This window comes from Vanellus vanellus (assembly GCF_965231255.1).
Source record: "Vanellus vanellus genome assembly, chromosome: 20".
In the NCBI taxonomy this organism is placed as follows: Eukaryota; Metazoa; Chordata; class Aves; order Charadriiformes; family Charadriidae; genus Vanellus; species Vanellus vanellus.
This window is the reverse complement of record NC_138925.1, coordinates 9986044-10008749: the sequence shown is the minus strand read 5'-3', so window position 1 is coordinate 10008749 and position 22706 is coordinate 9986044. Positions and strand designations below refer to the sequence as shown.

Here is a 22706-nt window from a genome sequence, read left to right as displayed (position 1 = left end):
CCGCGGCATCCCGCGGCCGCCGCCGCCCGCCTCGCCTCACGGCTCCCTGGGGCGGAGCCTGTCCGCGCATGCGCAGAGGGCCCGTCCGCCGTGCACACGGCCGGGGGGTCGCAGCCCTCCGGGCCGCTAGGGGGCGCGGCAGTAAACGGCGCCGCGCCTCCCGGCCGCGCGGCGGCGCGGGGTGAGAGGTCGGAAAGATGGCGGCGGCCTTGGGGGAGGAGGTGCCGGACAACGAGGACTACTACTCGCTGCTCAACGTGCGGCGGGAGGTGGGTCTGGCGGCGGCGACGGGCGGCGGGGCTGGGCGGCGGGGCGCCGCCGCGGGGCGGGGCGGGGCGGGGCGGTGGGGCCGGGCCGGGCCGGGCCGGGCCGGGCAGGCCGTGACCCCGGTGCCCGCCTGGCCGGGCCGGGCCGGGCCGCGGGCGCTGCGGGGCCCGGCGGGCGGGAGCGTCCTCCGGGTCGGGCTGAGGCGGCCGCAGGCCGCGAGCGGGAGGCCCGCAGCGTGAGGGGAACGGCGGGTCTGGTGGCTGCGTGCGCGGGGGAGAGCGGCGGGCGGGCGGGTTTGCGGGGAATTCTCCTGAGTGGGTTTCACCTGGTGTACGGGACAGCTGGGTCTGAGCCTTCTCTTCACTTACATGTGTAATATACTTGTCTCATCTCTTACTTGTATGTGTAATATACTTATCTCTCGGGTCGCGTGTTCGTTCTTGTTTTAATCAGCGCTATGTGGATTTTCCAAATGTTTCCAAATTGGAAATGCCCACGTTTTTTGCAAAACACCACTCATCAAAAAAAGGAGGATCAGTACTCCTCAATTTCGTTTTTAAGAATAGATCGGTATTAATTGATGCAGTTTTGTTATGCTAGAACAGTTTGGAACTTAATAGGAGGTAGCTGCTTCCTTTATAGTAATGATTAGGCAAATCACCAAAGATCTGAATGTATAGGCTGTGCTGTAGTTAGTTTCATCAAATGCAATAGCAATATGTATATACCTACCAACCAATATATATATATCTCCACCTACCAACCTAAATGATTCTGTGATTCTATAGTATGTTTATATACACATACATAAAACCAGACTTTTCTCTTGAAGCACAGCGCCCTACGGCCTACGTGTTAACAATTTGAGCTGAGGAGGGACTCTTCAGCACTAGTACTACTGCGTGTAATGGGATTTCAAGACTTAGAAACAATTCAGCCTGATAGCTTTGAAAAAATTATCTTTGGAGCTAGAGCCAGCACTTGTGGCCTCAGTGGCAGTCTCCTGTGTCTTATTTGTGGAAATCATTTCTGGAGGAAAGATGCATGACAGAAGCTCCGTTTGCACAACTCTCTAATGCCGTGCAGTAAAGTGCTCTTTTTCTAAAAATTTCGGTGCGACTCAAGCCTGAGTCTTGTTGAAAGCCAGTGGGCTGTGCTTTTAAATCACTCGACAGCTTGTGTAATTCACCCTCCCGAATGTCAGCAGTGTGCAGGTGTAGAGGTTAAAAGGAAGAGGTAGGAACGGCACACGGGTTGCGACTGCTTGGGAGATGAACAGCGAAGGCTTAATAGTTAACTTTGCTAGGCTTTCAGCTCTTCGCTAGAGACCAGAAAATTCAGGTTTGGTACAGCAGGGAGCTGGAAAACAAGATAAAATGGTCTTCAAGGGAGTAATTCCAACTGAGTAGTAGTTGCTTTGTTAATTACCCCTTGCTAATTAAATTCAGTAGTACTATTCTGTGTAGCAGTGGAATGCCGTGCACTCGCATTTCTGTGCGCTGAGCCAACTTTGTGTGATGTGGCAGCTGAGCTTAAAATAATAGTTAACCACTGAACTTTGCAGCAGAGTAAGCCTGCCCAGCAGTGATTTTCATGTATGTATGTACATAGATGTTTAATCTTTTAGAGATTTCAATCCACTAAAAATGTGGTGGCACATTTGAGACATTAAATGAAGCCATTTAAAACCCAAACAGGGAGATGGGACGCCTTTTAATTTTGCCTGGAATTTTGGTAATAAAAATGTAACTTACATATGATTATTACTGACTTATGTGTGTCATTGCAACTTGAAATGATGTCAGTATTTCTTTAGCAGTTTCTAAGAGGCTATTGCTCATGAAATATTGAACCAATGACCCAGGCTGTTCAATGATGATGAAAGGCCCAATCTAACGTTTTATTGAACATGGCATTTATGAAAAATGAAACTGCTCATTTCTATTATACAATCAATAGCACATTAAACCATTTATCATTAATTTGATTAAAGAATGCCATTTTATACATTCCCCTGCCTTCTCAGTCCAGTTTAAATCCAATGTCTGAGAAAGCACAAGGTAGCAAAAAGAAAAGAGCTAATCTGTAGCTACCTTTACTGTCTTGGGGCCAGCAAATTTGGCAGGTCCCCTTTTGCTATATCATTTAGAAACATTAATATGGAATAGTACAAATGGGCAGAAAAAACATTTGTTTTAAGCTGTCCTCAAAATGGAACTGGTTTCTAGCTTTGGTACACAAATGACTGCATTTCTTCAATGAAAATGCACTCTCCTTACCACAAGTAGGGAAAAGATGTTACTTTGAGAAACAAACTTTTAGGGCCTTTATTTCCATGGTGAAAGCTTGGAAACTGTGAAAGCTTCCGTCACTGAAGAGAATTAAGAGTAAATGGAATTTGTGTCTTTAAATTCTGTTCTTGAAAGTCATTTTCTGGATGCCCCTTTCTCGCTTGCTGGCGTTGTATTCCTGTCCGTTGTAACCCCCGGCTGTGACAAAAGGGCTGGCATTTGCTTGAAGGAGGCCAGCGAGTACCCGTCATGTTGTTTCAGTTATTTTACTCTGCATATTTCTCCTGGTGCGGAGAAGCAGCTTCCTGCACCCAGGAATTGATTCTTGCCTGGCCAGTTGTGTAACTGGCCAGTAGTTGGTAGCTTGGTGGTGCTGCATGCTACCTGTGTCTTTTGGGGAAGTTCTGGTTGATTTTGGCAGCTGCGCTGCTAAATAGGTGTTAACCAGCGTCCGAGGAATAGACAGCTGCTGCAATATAAGCACAGTTGCAGGAGTGAGGTGAGAAAGGGGAAGTTATCAGGGCTCTCTAGACTCAAAAAATAATATTGCTGTGAGGTTGTCTCCGGAGAGATGATAATGGAAGGCAGTGGAGGTTTTATTCTATTGATTCTGAAAGAGCCGTCCGAAATCTGTTTCCACCATGTGTCTTTGGAATGAGGCCAGGTGCCATCTAAAATTCCAGAGTGGTTGTGGTAAAGAACAGGGCTTTTTTTATTTTTTCTTGATGCATTTAGCAACACACTGTTCTTCTGGTTAGCCATCTGTGGCAGGTCCGTGTGTTTTTGCGGGCAGACGATGCTCTCTCCTTTCTCACAGCACAACAGAGAGCCCTTGCTGTCCAGGCGGGGGGGGGGCTGGGGAGCACAGCAGGGAAGGGACAAACGGAAAACTGTAGGTTTACATTACTTACCTTTACTGCTGTGGAAAGTCAGTGCTTTTCAGTAGTTAAAGTGTTTACTTGAGGGTTTAAGATTGAAATACGAGTAGAATTCAATGTACATGTCTGGATTTAAGTGTTTTTTATCCTGAGGTGACTTCAATTTTTCTTGCTCTTCTGCATTGAATTGAGGAGACAGTAGTTGCCTAACAAAAATAATGTATGAACACAGATTGTTTGGGTGTTTGTGTTAGGGTTTTTTTTACTTACCTTCTTATACCTAGGTATACACTGATGAGCTGTTGCTGTTACTTGTTGCACTATAAATAGCATGGAAAATACTGGTGTGCATAATTGAACATTTTGTTAACTTCTGTAATGAAACAAAAGTCAATTCTTGATTTTGTGTAAGTAAAACTAGTGTAATTTAATATCTGATGGACTTCTCTTTTAGATCTGATCTTGAGAACGGTCTTTTAAATAGCATTTTACTGCTTTTCACAGGCCTCTCAGGAAGAGCTAAAAGCTGCCTACCGCCGGCTGTGTATGCTGTACCATCCAGACAAGCACAGAGACCCAGAGCTCAAAACACAAGCTGAGCGGCTCTTTAACCTTGTTCACCAAGCTTATGAAGGTCAGTAGAAATCTAAAGTTTGCAGAAACAGTTTTCAGAGGTTTTCTAGGGGGGAGGGCTGTGTCTTCGTGCTTTTTGAAGAAGATATAAATTATTACAAATTAATAATTAAATTTGCTGATACTTAGTGATGCTTTCTTTCCTTTCTGTCCTGTAAATCAGGAGCAATGCAGCATAAATTCTGCAATGAACAAGATGTGGGGTTTCTGTCTTATTTCCTTCATGCTGTAGTCTTTTCACCACTTCCCTTACTTCTGAAAAGATTATCCCGTAAGAGAGTGAAGACTGAAAAACAGAAAGACAATTTCATATTTTACTTTTGAACTGATACATCCTGAGTTTCTGTTCTCTATCACCTAGTTGCGGTCTCTATTGTTCTTCAGCAAGTTCTTCCATATGCTAAGACTGAGTAGTAGTAACTAGTAGTTAGAGGGTTTTTCTCATCCAAGGATGAGAAAATATTAAAATTATTCTGAATTAAGCCAACTTTTTGTTAAATCCTGGTGTCACCATAGGTGATACATAGTGAAACTGAGGGACAAGGCAGTGATTTGTTAGAATTAGCTTACAGCATTTTGGAAATGTGATAAGAGGCACCTAGAATGCAAATGGATTGGAAGCTGTTAGGACTCTTTTGCATTAAAAAAACAGCACAGCAAACTAGATACCTGGTCCTGTAGCCTAAAGGGAAAATAAAGCAAAGCAAGGAATAAATATTATTCTATTAAACCTCAAAGATAAGCTATTTTTTTTTCTTACTCTCATGTTTTCTAACTGATAAGCATTTGTTTCTTGCAGTTAGACTTGAACGTGGGTGGAGCCTTTTACATTGTCCTGAGTAAGGCATTAGGGCATATGGAAGCTTTTACTGGGGAGAACAGTGAAGGTCTTATTGATGACATGGGGAATAAAAACTCAGGATGTTTCAATAATTTCATTTTAATGTGGTGAGTAGGTCTTACATTAAAGTCAGCTTTCCTTTTGAATTCCGTAGCTTTGCTTGACTCTGTGTAATGGCGTATATGTAAATCGTTGTTCATTTAGTACCAAATGTGAGTGTAATATTTTACAAACAAAAATTTTGACATCTTGAAAATAAGCCACTCCACCTCCTGTCTATTTTCTCCCCCTAGTCTTCCATCCCTTAATATCACACAACAAAATGTTTATTTTATCAGAATTTATAAAATATAGTATCTGCCTGTGACATTTAGCAAGTTCAATAATCTTCAAGTAGTTCAGATCAAAGCTCAATTAGTAGTATAAGCCTCTTTTTGCCTTAATATACCCACCCAGCTCCCTGAGGACTCATCAGTTCCTCCACAGTCAAAAGAGATATGATAAAGCTGGTCTTGGAACCCCGTCATGATTTTTTAATTATTTTTTTTAAGGAAGGGTGTGGTATGAGAGATTATGCATTTATACGTGCCTTGCATTTTAGAGATTCTTCTTAATTCTATGTGCAGTCTTTTTCCAAAGTAACTGCTCTGCAGTCTCCTGGTGTATTTTCTCCACTACATTGGGTGAATTTTTGGGAGATTCAAATTCTACATGCAATTTTGCAATTACCCTGTAGCTGACATTTGGCAAGGCACAAAGTGCCTCATGGAAATTGCTTTGTTGGTGCTTGGCATGTACCACGTTTGGATTGGGTGAGAAAGGATCAGTGAACACGGATAGTAAGGAAGATACAAAACAGGTCGCAAAGCACCAAAGAGCTTTGAAAGCTGGGCAGAGGTAGATGTCCTTCCTCCTCAGGTAGTTTCTAGGGACTGCTATCACTGAGTTGCTAATAACCCCATTGATTGTTAGAGAGCTTAAGTCACCCTTCAGTCAAAGAAAGCAATGTTAAAAAAACCCACAGCATATTCAATTAGTCTGTGTGTGTCTCTTGTGCTCTTTTCCCTTTTTGATTTAAAAAAAAAAGGAATTTGCTGGGGGGAAAAGTCAATGTGTCCTGTTAATAAAGCATGTGAAAAGGTAAAAGGGAGTTAATGTAAAAATTGGATGCAATTGTAGAACATGTTTCCAGGGTCTGTGCTTGAATTCCCAATAACACTGGTGTGTTGGTCTGAAATTCAAGACCACAAAATGAGTTCTCTCCTCTCTTTTGATTTTAACTTGCAGTGCTTAGTGATCCACAGACCAGAGCCATCTATGACATATATGGGAGGAGAGGACTGGAAATGGAAGGATGGGAGGTGAGAGAAATTTAGCACCTTATGGCCAGTGGAATTGACTAAACCCACCTTTATCTGACATTCTTGTTGTATCGAGCTGCACTGACACCTTGATGGTAATAAATGCCTGTTTGTTTGTTTGAAGGCATCCTTGTTTAGTTATTTCTGTCTCTCTTTGTCTCTGCCATGATGGATTTTCAAAGAATACTTTGGTTTTTTACTTGAGAAGAGAACAATAAACCTGACATTCAGAGTTCCCTAATAGGATATTACTGTGACAGGCAACATCTTTGTCTGAGACAAATGCGTCGTTATTGTCCATCTAGTCTCATCTTTTTCATCTGAAACTTTTTTGTCAGCATCAACCAGCCTCTGAGTTTGATATTACTTTTTCTTTCTGTTCTTTTAGTGGTTTTTTGTTTGTTTGTTTGTTCAGTTTTTATGGGCTTTCAAAGAGAGCTTGTCCATTCATAGCTTTCCTGTTGTTAAGTCCCCTTGCTAGCCTCTGCCAGTCGTAGTCGATTGCGCTACACTGCTTCCTGCAGAATCGTATTGCATTGGGTCAGGTCAGTACCAAGGTCAAGTTTGGAGTTTGTAGCAAGAAATGTGGGGGAGCAGCAGCATGTAACAGACATTTTTGAGCTGCTTGTGGCAGACAATCTTATTTTGAAAACCCCAGTCCAATACTCTTTCTGTCCATACCGAGAACCATACCTGTTTAAAACCCTCATTCCCTCAGACATGTAAGGTAAACAGATGTGAATCAGCGTAGCCAAAAATCACAAAACGCTTGCTTAATCAGTTTACCTCAGGCCAGGCACTTTCAGTCGTTCTCATCTATGTGTCTACACCTAGCAGAGAAGTTAATGTATAGCTGTTGGTAGCGGCTGCGCTGCAGTATCTTGTCCTTGTGGTCAGAAAGCTACTTGCCCTGGTTTTGTCAAGGGATTAGAAATAAAAAGACCGTTTTCCCTTCTCTCAAAGCATGGGGTTTTCTCTCATGCCTGCCATTTGATCTGGCCCAGGTGTTTGTTTCCAAACCCTGAGTACTGAAATTCGTGCAGAGTGGTTACAGCAGCAGCAGGGGCAACGCGTTGGAGCGTACCAGGTCAGTGGACCTCCGCACCAACAGCAATGCAATACCCTGAATGTCTTCTGTCTCATAATCTTTTGGGTTTTGTTTCTTTTTGAGCAGGTTGTGGAAAGGAAGAGAACTCCAGCTGAAATCAGGGAAGAATTTGAGCGTTTGCAGAGAGAGAGGGAAGAGAGAAGACTGCAGCAGCGAACTAATCCAAAGGTAAGCAAAGACTTTGTGCCAGTCTCAAGAGTTAATCCATAAATTATTAGGAATATGCAAGGTGTGATGAGCCTAGATGAGGGGCTATAGTAAATAGCCCTTTATGAATCTACGCTTAGTGAGTTACTTTTCCTTTTTTGCACATGCAGTTTGTCTGGACAATGTAAGGAAAACAGCTAATTCTTTGAACAGTAATCCTCTGTTGAAAGTTTTCTTTTTTAGTGAAACATGTAGAAGCAAAATACCTCTTTTAGCAATTTCAAGAAAACAGAGCTAACACTGAAATGTTTGTGATTTCTTTCAAGTATCCCAAATAAAATGAAATTCCCTGCAGTTACCTGGCAGGTTTTCCCTTCAACACCGCTGTACTGTCACAACAATGCAGGGAGATATTCAAACGCAGCTTTGAAACCAATGAAAAAATGTGAGGCAGCTACCAAACCAGATGGGTAGCAGAACTCTTCTGGCTGCAGCACAGCAAGCAAAATCAACCTGAACAGGACTGGGGCCTTGCCAGTTTCACAGTTAGTGCCTGTTCTAGGAAAGCTTGATTGTGCTTTCTGGATGAGGATCATCGAGTATTCCCTTCCCATCTCTCTGTCTGTTTGAGCAGCCATAAACTGAGAGTAAATGACCCACCTCGTGGCTGATTTTTGGCTGTTCAGAGACGATCAAGAATACCGTGTTGAGGATGATGTTCTCATGGTAGCATTGGGATGGCAGGGAGAGGTGGAAATGACGATTGACCACTGCTTCCTCTGTCACCTGCTGCAACTGAAATACTCCAATAGTTTGGAATGCAAATGGCCTTGCTGCTCTTGGCTTGATAAGTATGCTGGGCAAACACAGGTTTTGTGTGTGAGGTTTCAGAGCATGTTGAATCACAAAAATCTTCGTTCCCGTGCAGTGTATAACATTATCCGAGAGCTGCATCTACGTTCACCAGATATATTCATACTTTAGTTTACCTGTATCTATATTTTTCTTGGGTTTTTTTTGCTTAAACTATCAGAAACCATTTTTACCTATTTTTTGAAACGTGTTGGAAATCCGTTTCTTCTGTGCAATATAGGAATGGTCCATGCTGGGGAGCCTTAATTTTCCTTTATCTACGCCAAGGTAACCATGCAGATATTTACGTATACAAAAATGTCCATCTGAGAAGACCTGTGATGTTTTGAGATACCTCAGTACAGACATTGGATCTGCACCAGTCTTAGCAAAGCAAATTGACTAATACAGGTCACCAGGCTGTTGTGGATAGCGCACAGATACTAAGAACTTGTTTATACTGGAAGGGTAAATAAGCATGAGTATCTGCTGACAACATTATTCCAGCCAGGAAGGTATTTCTGGGTGCCACAAAACAGGCAAGTCGATCTATCTCTGCTGGAGATGAGGGTGACTGGGGTCAGAAGGGTATTCTCGGAGAGGGGCATGGTTATCTCCTCCTCATGCTTCTCTGTGGCTTTAGGAATTTGACATTTTATCTGGGCGCCTCGCCGTGGCTGCGAGCAGTAAAAAGCAGAGTTGCACTGTAAGCCTCAGCCTCTGTGTCCTGTGATAAAATTAGCCATCTGGGTGTTTACAGCAATTGCTGATTGGCAGCCTATAGAAATGTCTCTCCAGGCAGTGTTCCTGTGGAATTAGGTAGCGCAGCTGTGATCATTTCATACACGAACGCAAGTTATTTTAAAATTTCCAACATTTTGTCAGTTCTCTAAAACAGTTCCAGCAAAATAAAGCATTTTAACCAGAAATGTTGAGCAATAACCAGATGTAGGCAATTTGGCAGGTTTCGAATTGAGTCTATTATTTGCTTTTATAGCTTTGTTTTTGCTTTCAAAGACATGCGGAAGGGTTGAAAAGTTCATTACTTGATTTGAGAAGAACCGCTTCCTGTTAGGAGAAATTAACTCCTGTTATTTTCCTGCTGTGGAAGGTCAACATCTAAGAAATGCAGGTCCCTCGAGGCTTAGTCTTGCACAGCTTCCATATGTCACCTTCCAGAAGGTAAATCCCTAAGAAAAAAGGAGTATATTCTTCTCTGGCACACCTCTTAATATCAGTGAAGTCTGTTTGCTATTCACAGGATGGCAAATAAAGGTGATTTTGAAAGATGACACCAGATAACAACTCTGATGGTTCTGCAGTGCCGTTGCCCAGCTTCCTGCCCTGCCGAGCTGGTGCGCTTCGCAATGCGTTGTGCCCGTGCGCCACCAACCTCAGAGCAGAGCTTCACAGCTTTTTCCCTGCTGCTCTTCCTTTGGGAGGGCGTTTTCATTTCCAATGGTCCGAGCGGGTGGCTGATGGGGCCTTGCGAGCAGCAGCGGTCCCCTCTCTATTATCCGGTGGCATAGGGGGTGCTGTCGTTCTCTGGGAATATTTTTAACTTTACCATCTGCTGCTTTTCCTGTGCTTGCACCTGAGCCAGTTTCCTTGCCAGGATCTATAGACCTCTGAGGGTGACTTCAGCTGCTTGGCGGGAGGTAAAATGCATGGAGTCCACCGCTCGCTTCAGGGAAAGGCCGCTAAACAGAAGATCTGCCGAGGAGCCGGGGAGGGATCGGAGATGCTCCTTTCCTCTGGGTTTTGTGGATTTTCATGGATAGGTTCAGGTGTTTTCCTTTTCTCACTGGGAAGGTCTTTGTTTAAAAATTCATACATGTGAAAAAGGAAATCATAAGATTTTGAGTAAGATTGAAAGAAAGGAGGTGGAATGAATTTCAGGGATGTGTGTAGACCTCGTTGCATCTTTACGAAGAGTACAACCATTGCAGTATGAATAAACATAGTACAGCAAGATGTTTTTTAGTGCGTCTTTTTAGTGCAAGTTCTTGAAAAAGCTTTACTGCTGTTTATATTCCTGTCTGAGTTGAAAACATGAAATTTTCTGTCTTTTTGACATTCAAATTCAGCACACTTACTACTCAGCATGATATCCCTTGTTTAAAAATGTTTAACTTGGAATTTAAAGTTGCAGTCTGGCAAAGGTTCTGCGCTGAATGTGGCACTCCAAGTGGAAAACCTTTCTTTCCATCCTGTCTCTGCAACGAAGGATCTTGGGTTTTACATTTCTTTGAATTGAAGAGCATCAGGGAAAAATGGAAACAGTACTTTCTTTTCTTGAAATAAATGCTCACCTGTATTTAGACATATTTTATTCCCCAGTCTGGAGTGCATTTGCTGGAATTTCGTCAAGTGGAGTTGGCACTTCTGTTTCTCTTGGACTGTTCTACTCCGTGTCTCCCCCCAGGGCTGGGGAACGCACAGGGCTGTGCCGCTTCCTAGGCAGTTGGCGGTTTTGCCTTGCTTCACTCTTGTTTTCGCCTCGTTTCAAGGAAGAGCACAATGTGGGAGAGGGCTGAAACTGAAGAAGCTGTAGCATCTGGAGAGCAGATCCCTTGAAGGTGACTTTGCAGACGGTTCCTGAAAAGTAGCCGTCACCATAAAGGGCAGGAGCTGGTCTGTGGTGCTGCCACAAACAGAACCTTTAGCGTAATTGCTTTGAAATTTGCCAGCCTGCCCAGAGTCGTTTGTAAACACCCGGGGCGCAGCCCCTGTTCCAGAGTTCTCTGCGAAATAATCGCACCCTCCTGTGTTAAAACATTTATCCAATTTTTGCTGTGTAAGAAATCAGAAAATAAACATTGAGAAGAGGTCGGGAATCTCCACAGTGAATAAATAGTTGGGAGCCAAACCAGAGAGAAGTTTTGAGTCCTGTCAAACTCTGCAATTCTTCCAATATTTATGGTTCGGCATTTGATTAGCGTGGAGTGAGCAGAGAAAAATGCTCTTTCAGATTGAAATAAGGATTTATTCCATCCATTCTTGGACACTGTGTGAGTGGGTTTTGCACCTACCCAGCTATTGAGTGTCTTTATTCAAATTGCTCAGAGTTCGTTCTGTGCTAGTGCACAGAGGAGGGGTTTTTATTGCAACTGGTACATTTTATGTGAGCTGGAATGCCATTTAATAGGTCTATAGGGGAGGTTTCCAAAGCCTCTAGAAGTTACATGACCCAGTCAAGGATCTAATTATGCCCTTTTCAAATAAACCCTCTCTTGCAGTTAGTCTGAGTGAGCACAGCAGCGGGTAGCCAGACTGTTTAGCTGTGGTCTAGTTTTTTGTAGGAATAAGCTTTTCTGTGGTCTGAGAAAGGAAATATTTACCACTTGCTAAAAGTCTATCTTTGTCGAGCTTTTCTTCTGATTACAAGATATAAACTAGGAAAAGGAAAACAAATTTTTTTGAGAAATGAGGTGAATTGCTAATGAATCATGAAGCTCAAAACTAAATTGTTTCAGATAACTCATAAGAAGAAAACATTTAGAGGATTTCTGGTCAAGTTCCATTGAAGAAAGCCAATTTCTAAAATATATTATTTAAACTTTTAAATACTGATAGAGCAGAGTCAGTTGTGAGGGAAGAAGCCTGCTGTGTGTAAGTGTTCTACCTACTTCTGTAATGTGTCACAATAGAAAAATTACCTACTAGTATTACAAGTTGCATTCCTGCTGAAAAACTGTCTTTTATCCACTTTCTTTTATTATTTATATTGCTGGTTTAGAATGTTGTAGTCATTCATTTTTGTTTGTCTTGAATGCGTAAGAAATGCATTGTAGAGTGGAAAAAGTAATTGCAGAAGAAGAAAAAACTGCAAAAAATGTAATTGTACACAAGGATGGTTTAAGCCATTTGGCCTATGTTTGTTGGATGTGTGTTAATGCTAAGTACTTGTTTCACTTGTCATTCCTTAGGGAACAATTAGTGTTGGAATAGATGCCACTGACCTCTTTGATCGTTACGACGAAGAATACGAAGATGTGCCGGGGAGCAGCTTTCCCCAGATTGAGATAAACAAAATGCACATATCCCAGTCCATTGAGGTAAGGAGGGCAGGCGCGGCTGCTGGTGTGGAGCAGGGCCCGGGCTAATGAAGCACTACAGTGCAAAGCAACAGAAAATGAAACGCTGCTCAGCGGGTTCTCATCTTCATTTATGGGAGGACGCGATTACCAGCATGGGTGGGGAGAGGAAGCTCAGTTCCAGCGGCGCAGTGTGTTGACTGTACAGCATGCGTCTGTGTGACTACAGCGGTCCTGCCTGCCTGCTAGCAGGGAGGCCCCGTCGTGATGGAAAACAGGTATCTGGTTCTCACTGAACGCAGAGTATTTAGTGTATGAAAATGAACGGCATTCAGTTTTGAGGATGTGGGTAAGGAGAAGAAGGGGGAGTGTTTCTTCTGTTCCAGAGTTGAAGAAATTTTGTCTGCTAGTGAGATTAGAAGGCTTTGCAGTTCAGGGTCAGGACTTCAAGGTGGTGCATTAAAGATGTCACAAATAGCTGGTACTGTAAGAAATATCTCACTTTTTGCCATACCTGGTCATGACTACAAAATTTAGAGCAAGCGTGGTTCAAACAGCTGGGCTTAGGGGATGATAAGGAGTCGACTGGAGTGTCACCTGTCTCCCTGCACTTACACCCTGCAGTCATGATTGTGTCCTTGCAGAATATGCATCAAATGTGTGAATCGGGATCAAAGTAATTGGTATATATTTGGTTTTCAGGCACCACTCACTGCCACAGACACAGCAATACTGTCTGGCAACCTTTCCACCCAGAATGGGAATGGAGGTGGATCGATTAATCTTGCTCTGAGACGAGTGACATCTGCCAAGGGATGGGGAGAGGTAGGAGTACTAGCTGTTACGCATTTTTATATCCCGTCTATTTCAGGCTGCTTGGATTAGTTACCTCCTGTTTATTTTCTTTAGAGAACTTTAGCTCTGTTTCAGCTCTTATTTTCTACATTCTGTAGAATGTAGAAAAAGGAATTCTCAAAGGAATTTGAGAAAAAGGGAATGCCAAACCTTGTTTTTCCTTAATTGTTTCCCTTTTCTATTTGGCTGTGCATTTTGGACTTCACTTATGCTGACAGGTTTGTTACCTCTTGTCTCCAGGGCCTTTCTCATTTCACTGTCTGAAGCCTCCCAGGTGCCTTCGGGAGGCTGTGAGCATGCACCTTAGGGCAGCGTGATAGTTTGCCTTCGCTTCAAGAACTGCTCTGTTCACAAGCGAAGAAGTTATGGGGGCAAATAGTTTGACTCTCAGGGAGATACGATCTAAGTAGCTGGAAGGTCCCACCTTACCACCTGCAAGCTGTGCCTCGCTGGACCGGTGGCTTTGTTTGAGATGCTCGTGGCATCACTGCTATGGCTGGCAGGTGGCTGCTTTCTGCACCTTCCTTTTTGCACACTAGCTCCTGCTAATCCCTTTCCTCAGCTTGTGAGAAATGGGGGTTTTCCTCTTGTTTGAGAAGTCACACACTGGAGGCAGTTGATTTGCATGAGGATTTTGTAACACTGGTAGTGCAGGAGCTTGTGGATATTGTTATGTGTCAGTTTTTTTAAAAAAATGTAGTAAACTTACTTGGGACATGCAGATGTAATAGGAACTGCTTTCACAGGTTTTGTCACGAACAGTGTCAGGTCTAAGAACTGCTTCCGTTCATGAGACCGAACAGCACCAAATAAACATTGAATAGCAGCCCTGGAAGTCACCCAGCCTGGTGGATGAAGCAGCAGGCGCGTTTTGCAGACACTGAGATGGTGCAGCAGCAGAACTGCTGACAACAGTACTGTGAGGCTGTCCTGAGAAGGACTCAGCCTCAGGGGGCAGCAGCCAAACCTTGTTGTTCGCTGTTGTGGGGCCGTGATAGAGGTGCTTTCTCCATTTGCGCTGGAGCAACCAGACCGGGTGCTAGTGACAGTAGCAGCCTGTAGCGCTATGAAACTGGCTTTGTTTTACTCATGAGGACCCTACTCAGTGAGACACCTCTTATTCTGAACGCAAAGCTAGCAGAAAAGAGAGGATGCTGAAATATGTGGTAAATGTTACTCAGATGAGTAAAATGTCTATAATGTAAGTGATGCTTGTGAAGTATTTTGTCACTGTTGTAAAAGATGTTTTCTTCTAACAATTTGGCATTGTGCATTTAAACAGCTGGAGTTTGGAGCAGGAGACCTTCAGGGACCTCTCTTCGGTCTGAAGATATTCCGTAATCTTACACCAAGATGGTAAATATTAGAAAAATTGTTTAATGGTTAATATTCTGCACTAAGGAACCAAACGGCCTGAACTCTCTTCCATGTTAATTCTGGATTTGTTTTCTGTCCTTCTGTCATGGTTTAACCCCAGCCAGCAGCTAGGGCCACAGAGACGCTTGCTTACTGTCCCCTGCCACCCATTAGGGTGGCAACAAGAGGGAGAAAAAGAGGGGAAAGGGAAAAAAAGCCTCATGGGTTGAGATAAAGACAGTTTAATAGAACAGTAGCAGAAGAGGCAAATAATAATAATGGTAAAACAATATACAAAATAGAGTAATACAACACAAGTCGCTCTAATCCCCCAATGATCAGTTCCCAGTTGTCCCGAGCAGTGGTCGCGGATCCCTGCCCCCGGCCAACCCCCAGTTTTATGCTGAGCACATGGCTGTGGTATGGAACATTCCTTTGGCCAGCCTGTCCTGTCTGTGCTCCCTCTCAGCTCTGTGGGAAGCTGAAAAAGTCCTTGATTAACGTAAAAATCACTTAGCAACAACTAAAACAATATATATTGTCAACATTCCTCTCATACCAAATCCAAAACACAGCAACCGCTAGAAAGCAAACTAGGACACCTACAAAATAAGATATTTCTTCTTTAGACTTAAGATCGTGCTTTAGTACTGATCAAAATGCTTGTATTCTTTTTGTGTATTTGTGTCCTCCGTTTTCATACTTCCAGCTTAAGGAAGATCTGTGTTCCACATCCTTAGATTTGTATTTGATCTTGTCATGAATTCATGATACCTGAGGTATGATCTCACAATCGGAGCAATGGAAGTTTGCTTTGGGAGCAGAACAAAAAACTGGGGAGCTGACCTTGCTGCAGTCAGCCAAAAAACTATAGTGTGCATGTTTACAGGCCCACAGACGATTAATTGTAGAGGGTCTTTGTGTTCAGGTCCGTACCGTGCTCTAGAAGCTCTTGCAGTGTTTAACGTGCCTCTCACAGTTCGTTACAGATGTCAAATCTCCTTCATGATACAAAATCTGTATTTAATGCAGATACCGAGAAGTCTTTATAGTTTTTACAAACTGTTTTTAAACCTCTTGTGAAAATGCTGTGTTTTAGGAGGTGGTCGTTACTGTATTTTCCTACTTCAGAAGAGGTATCTTTTACATACAGCTTTACTTGGATAAAGTGCTACCTATTGACCAGGAGATGGTATTTTTCTCACTTCTACAGATGGGGTGGAGAAACAGCTTCTGGATAGTAACAGATCAGTGAAAAGCAGCCATTTCTTTAGCTAGTTTTGTAACAAAGCAGTTCTAAGCATAATTTTAAGACTAAATTGAACTGCTGTTCATTTTGGTTTTAAGACAAAAATGTGTAAAACAGATGTGTTTGTGACATTCTTGCATCCTACATTAATAGTAGTTCAGTCACCAGCAATTTTCAGGATGTTAAACTCAAGTGTGAGGGAGGGGCATTAGAAAAATACACAATGGTTTATAAAATACCATACAAATGAGAATAGTATGAGTGGCTTTCTGCAAACTAATGATGAGGGGGAGCTCAAGAGATTGTGCTGTCAAAAGTTTTCTGATCATTGTGAAACATAGCACGTAAATAAATCTCCCGAGGGTTTTAGTCTCAGCATCTGTAGCTCTTCTGGGACTTCCATATGTGAGATGGAGTTTCTGACAGCAAAAGAGGAGATGATATGTCATATTTTAGGGAAATAATGCCAAATTTGCCACTAGCATGCTGTCTGTTTACAAATGAGTAGAAGTGTCAGGTTGCAAAGGAGAGTACAAGGTAAGGGTTGTGATTGAAGACGTATGTTACAGTATTGTAGGTTCCAGTGTAGACTTACTTCTTTTTTTATTTTCCAAGTTAGTAAATATGCCATTCCTCAGAGCTTATACTGGGGTCTTGTTCCCCGTAGAGTCCTTTAATGCTGTTTTTTGGAGCTGATGCTTGAGGATTATTAAATAGCAGGGCTGCTGTCTTCTAGCAGCCAAGTGGTCTGCCTCTCCAGAAGACCAGAACTTTATCTGCCATGGGCAAGAAGTGTAAAGGCTGGAGGGCAGCCTGCTGCATTGGCTGCAGCCTTGTGGCACAGACAAATAAACTGGGGCATGAGCCTGCTCTTCTGGGCAGTGCTGTAGTCAGTACAGTCTAAATTAGTTTTTCTTTTTTCCTGAAACCCTCAGGTGTCATGCTCTTTGCAGGATAATCTCTGCATATGCAGCAAGGCTTCTGGGCAAGAAGGAATTTAAGGCCGTCTGGGAGCCTTTGTTTTATCACTGATGAGGTTTTCCTTATTTCTCCTAGTTTCATCACTACAAACTGTGCCCTGCAGTTTTCGTCCCGTGGAATCCGCCCAGGCCTCACCACGGTCCTAGCCCGCAACCTCGACAAGAACACGATGGGGTACTTACAGTGGCGGTGGGGCATCCAGTCTGCCATGAACACTAGTATTGTCCGGGATACAAAAACCAGCCATTTCACCGTGGCATTACAGGTGAGAGTCTTGTTGCTGTACACAAGAAACAGTGGTACCATCCCTTGGGAGAGAAGTGCCTCAGCCTTTCTGCCCCAGCAGTATTTTGGCTTGGGACTAGAGAATGACGCAGCAGTTGTACTGTCTCATACGAACATGAAATGTAGGGAACCATCTGCGTCTGGCAGAGCGCAACACTTTGCACCCAAAATGGTGATATCTAATGTGGATCAGCTCAGATCAGGGTCAGGGTGCACAACACAGACTGCAGAGGTTGCAGGCTGTGACGAGTAAGCGGCAAGCATTGCGATGTTTTCTGTGCCACTTGAAGGATAAGAAAGGAAATTTGGGGCAACATTCAGTGGTGGACGAGGGTACGTTTTCATACATTTGTGCCTCTTGTGTTTCAGCTGGGAATCCCTCATTCTTTCATGATGGTCAGTTATCAGCATAAGTTTCAGGATGAGGATCAAACACGCGTGAAGGGTTCTCTCAAGTAAGTGTGCAAGAGGAAATTCACATTGCTCACGGCCTGAAGAATGTGTCATCTGCTGCTGTGGGCCTCCAGGTTCCATGCAAATCAAATGCTTCTGTGGGCTTTGGGAATCTGCTTTTTGTTAATTAAGTCTAGTAACCACTGAAATGAATGTCATGGAGGCTTAGCTATGTGTGCCTCTTTGGATAAGTGGGACTGAAAATACCTGTGTGATGCCTTTACATCATCACCAATAAGAAAATGAGAAGTTCTTGTAGTCTGTTTACTACTTTACAAGGTGAAAAGGCTAATCTCGTCTTGCAGATACACAGTGAATCTTCCAGTAGCCAACATCTGCTGCACACAGATGTATTTCCATGGTTTATTTGTTTAGGAATTACAGGATTCAGTAAAGAGGAATTGAAGAGTCTTCCTTGTCTTACCAGTTTTTGGTTCTGTCTTTCTAGGGCAGGTTTCTTTGGGACCATAGTGGAGTACGGAGCAGAGAGGAAGATTTCCAGACACAGCATTTTAGGAGCCACTGTCAGTGTTGGTGTTCCCCAAGGAGTGTCTTTGAAAATCAAGTCAGTTCAATATTACAACTCTAGATTGCAGGGGCTGACCATAACCCGCATTATTCTATTTCCAATATTCAGGTGGGAAGGTCCCAGTCTTAGGGCAATCCAGGTATATTGATATATCACTATGAGAGGTTGCAGCTGCTCTCACCTCTAATACACGTGGTGCCCGTCGGAAGCAATGTGTGCCTTCTGCTGGTGTTACTCTGAGCCTGAGCCACCTCTTTCAGGACTAGCGTGTGGGTGCATCAAAATATTATGAAAGTACAGCTTAAAGTAAGGTTTGGAGCATTATGGATACAAGATTTCTGAAAATATTATTAGTAGAAATGTATTTAATTGCATTATGTTTTTATAACATTGTACACAGGAATATACTTGAATTAGTGAACTGTCGTTAACTAATATAGGTGATTGCACTATTAATAAGGTGCAGCTCACAAAGAGGGGCAGAGCTCTAAGGGTTCATATACTGTAGTGCATTTTCAATTTGTGCCAGCAGAGGGCGCGCCAGAGACTGCTCTCCCAAGAAAACTAATGTTTTCTAAAATAAGTATTTTTATAAGCATCAGAAAAATATCAATGTGCTCCTTCCTTGAAGGCACCTGCCAGTGTTGTGAGCGTAGACCTTCTCTGTAAGCATTTTGTTTTCTCTTTATGATGGTGTTGGTCCCTTTCCCTGGTGAAATTGATGACCAAATAAATTCTTCTGAGAATAAAAAAAGCATTTTAGAATGGTCAGGTACTATCACAAGAGATATCTGCTCCATAAAAGTCTGGCTGTGGGTGGTGTCAGCGGTCTGTCTTAGCATTGTCTTGTTTCGTTTTATCAGATTTTCACCTTTTTGAGCTCATTCATCTCTCCTTTGGTTCAGCAGTTGTTCAGCAGCATACGCTGCTGCTAAGTGTACTTAACTAAGCACATTAAACTCTGCATTTCCGCTTACCTGTCACTCTGTTCTTTTTTTGTTCCAGGTTGAATAGGGCTAGCCAGACCTACTTCTTCCCTGTCCACCTAACGGATCAGCTGCTTCCCAGTGCTGTATTCTATGCCACCGTGGGACCTCTAGTTATCTACTTCGCCATGCATAGGCTAATCATCAAACCCTACCTCAGGGCACAAAAGGAGAGGTGAGTTTGCAAGACCGTGTTTTAAATTCAGAGCTGCAAAGTCCCACTCAAGTGCTTCTAGGAGCCTGGTGCAGAGGCTGGGCTATCCGGCTGAGGCACTGTGGTTCACTGTATCATCGATACGACTGAGTTCTAGAAGCCTACAAAAATATCTTGAAAGGTGGGGAAGAACCTTAAAACCGAGCTCATTTGTGCAAGTTGTGGGTCAGTTGTAATTGGGGCGGGTAAGTGGACATCTGCCACTTTGTGGCTGAATCCCATCCACTGTGTAGACCTGATGTGATGTTCACTTCCTAATGCCAGAGAGCTGGAAAAGCAAAGGGAGAATACAGCCAGCGACATCCTTCAGAAGAAGCAGGAAGCTGAAGCTGCGGTAAGTCTTTCCCGTAACTCATCCCCCTTGGTTAAAGGAAGCTGTTTTCACTCTGGGCTTTTCTCTTTTGGACACAGTGTCTGACACTGCTTGATTTTTGCTGTGCCCTTGGTGTTGTGACAGGTCCGGTTAATGCAAGAGTCTGTCCGGAGGATAATTGAAGCGGAGGAAGCCAGAATGGGTAAAGATTACACCATTTACTTGCTCCATAAATCTGGGGAGAGGAAGGAGCAATACAAAGGCTGGGTGGTTGATGGGGAGAAATGCAAGGTATTGTTTCTTCATTTCCACCCCTAATGAAGCACAGTGTAATTGCTGTTGTGCATGTAGTGGCGAAGTTCCATTATGATTTGGCTTCTGGTGCCTGAGCTTAGTAGGGATCCACTGAATATTACCTTGGGACATGCTGTGAGGTGGATCAACAGGCTGAAGACAATAGTCTGGATTCACCTTTTCACAAAAAAGAAGTGTGTGTATAAATATGTGCAAAAATTATAGTCTGAAGTTTAGGTTTCACTGGTTTCTAGCTTACACAGTTGCCTCCTGGATCGTTGTCATGTCCAGCCAGCAACTAGAACCATGCAGCCTCTTGCTCACCCCCGCTTTGGCCCCCCAGAAGGGTAGGGAGAAGAGGGAAAAAAGGATGGGAAAGAGGAAAAAAAACCCTCATGGGTTGAGATAAAGACAGTTTAATAGAACAATAACGGAAAAGGAAAATAATAAGGGTAAAAGAATATACAAGACACAAGTCAGTCTCACTGCCTGGTGAATTGGTTGTCTAGGCCCACCCAAGCAGAGATCGTGGATTCCCCCCACTGGCCAACCCCATTTAATACACTGAGCATGACGTCTCTGGTATGGAATATTCCATTGGCTGTTCTGTTCTGTCTGTGCTCCTTCTCAGCTTCTACAGGAAGCTGAAAAAAATCCTTGACTAGTATAAACATCACTTAGCAACAACTAAAACAATATGCATTATTGACATTCCTTTTGTACCAAATCGGAAAACACAGCAACCACTAGAAAAAAAATTAACTCTATCTCAGCTGAAACCAGGACAATCATAATGGAAATCAGAATTCTGATGTTTGCTAACAATTTGCAATAGAGCGTTCCAAAGTGGACTGACATCCACTTGGACTGTCACATCAGTGTGACACTGAAGCCATGTCATTCTGTCCTAGTGCTGAAGATTGCTAACAGACACCCACGTAGGAATGTTCTTCTGTCTTGAGAAGCATGGGTCCAGGCAGGGAAAATTTAAATACCATCGAAAGCAAGAGAAAATGTTGGCATGGTCTTTTCATCAGCGCCTGCCCAGCTGTCGGTGGGAAGCCTTTCATCACATCTGTGATTTCTTGTGAAATGCAGGTTTGATTGTAGTGAACGCCTGGTATGGGAAGTTTGTTAATGACAACAGCAGGAAGAATGAGAAGGTGAAAGTAATAGATGTGACTGTGCCGCTGCAGTGCTTGGTGAAAGACTCTAAACTCATCCTTACAGAGGCATCCAAGGTACGTAGCTGTTCTGTCAAAGACCAGACTCAAGCTCACATGTGTGACTCAGAATTTCAATTGAACGGTATGCAGTCCTACCGGGGGATTTCTCCAGTGTGCTTGAAGCTAGTGACTCTAGATCAATTTACAGAAGCCATTTACATACCAAGTGTTATGAACCTCCAGGAACTTCTGTTTCTCTGGACATTTCCAGTGCCAAGGAAACAGTGTCTCCGTGTTTTCAGCGTGGGACAGTGTGTGTCACAGACTCAGGGGTTGTAAACCAGAAATTTCCCACCCCCCTGATTCACTCTTTTCTGCATTTAGAACTTGTTATTGGGGAGGCGATTCCTTACCTTCTTATTGCATCTCGTTGGCAACAAAACTTTTTTTTTTTTTTTAATGACACCTCATTTAGCACTCGTGAATGTTTTGGGTCAGTTGAAGAGCTGTGAAAGTCCATTCCTTGATGCTGAGTCTGTCCTTCTCTGGTTCAAGGCTGGGCTGCCAGGTTTCTATGACCCCTGCGTGGGTGAGGAGAAGAGTTTGAAAGTGCTTTATCAGTTCCGAGGAGTTCTGCACCAAGTGATGTCAGCTGACAATGAGGCCCTTAGGATACCAAAGCAATGTAAGTAGCAAGGACTGCCCTCCTTCTTCCTTCAGGGACCAGTAAAGGATTGCTTCAGCTCTATGTGGCGAGGCACAGAACTGGGGTTACTGAAATGGACTGACTATGATATACCTCTGGAGTATGACCTAAAAGAGCTCAGCAGCACCACTGCAGCTGTTCATACCATCTAACCTTGTATATCTAACTGGAGTTAAAAGCAGAGGCCTCCTACAGCTGCTGGTGTCCCTGCTGGGCAGTTCACAGCAGTGGATTGCCCTTTGAGGACTGAATTTAATGTATGAAGGCAAGGTGGAGGCCCGAGCCATATTTCTTTCTCATCCCCATTTATCTATCTGCCAAAACATTTTTCCTGTGAAATTGTGCAAATAATTATGAAAATAATTTTGTGAAACCAATATCTGCTCATGACAAGTTTTACTGGTATCCCTGTAGGAGTTGGCTAAAGGGCACAAACCTCAGGTTTACTCTAGACCAGCTCCCTGGCCCAATTTAAGCAGTGTATCCAATTTACAAAGTTTCCAAAAGTCCGTTGGAAGTGTGTATGAATCGTGTTTAATTACAGCCAGAAATGTTCCTGTCTGTCCCTGGTAGTAAGTCCAAGCTGTGATGTGTCTCGTCCGACAGAAGTGGCACGTATCCATTTATTGTTCTCATCCAACAGCTCACAGAATCGATGCGGATGGCTAACCTGGTGAGAGTGTGCACATCCATTACCGTACCTGGGTCAACGGAAACTACAAAACCTTCCCCCGGATGCTACAAGTTTGAACAGAGACATTTTTATTTTTACTATTCTATAGCAGGTGGTGTCCTACCAGTTATGTTAGGAGACAAAATGAGAGAACCTGCTTCTACAGGTGGCTCCAAGGCAATACTTCTCTGAATTGTGGCTCAGTAACCAATAAAGCAACGTGACTCTGAA

At 43.3% G+C, this 22706-nt stretch overlaps 1 protein-coding gene across 2 annotated transcripts; it reads left to right on the top strand.

Moving 5' to 3' along the window:
- Positions 1-131: 131 nt before the first annotated feature.
- On the top strand, positions 132-22706 carry DNAJC11 (DnaJ heat shock protein family (Hsp40) member C11). Of its 2 annotated transcripts, XM_082493473.1 has the most exons (16): positions 132-269; positions 3941-4070; positions 6198-6271; positions 7446-7547; positions 12308-12436; positions 13118-13240; positions 14553-14626; positions 16932-17121; positions 17511-17596; positions 18043-18159; positions 19129-19284; positions 19588-19657; positions 19781-19838; positions 21029-21171; positions 21652-21781; positions 22446-22706. In XM_082493473.1, the coding sequence occupies exons 1-16, from the start codon at positions 198-200 to the stop codon at positions 22469-22471; spliced, it is 1680 nt and encodes a 559-aa protein (XP_082349599.1). In that variant the 5' UTR covers positions 132-197; the 3' UTR covers positions 22472-22706. The 2 variants fall into 2 exon arrangements, with proteins under 2 accessions (XP_082349599.1, XP_082349600.1); XM_082493474.1 differs by lacking the exon at positions 132-269 and having other exon boundaries at positions 4030-4070; positions 6205-6271.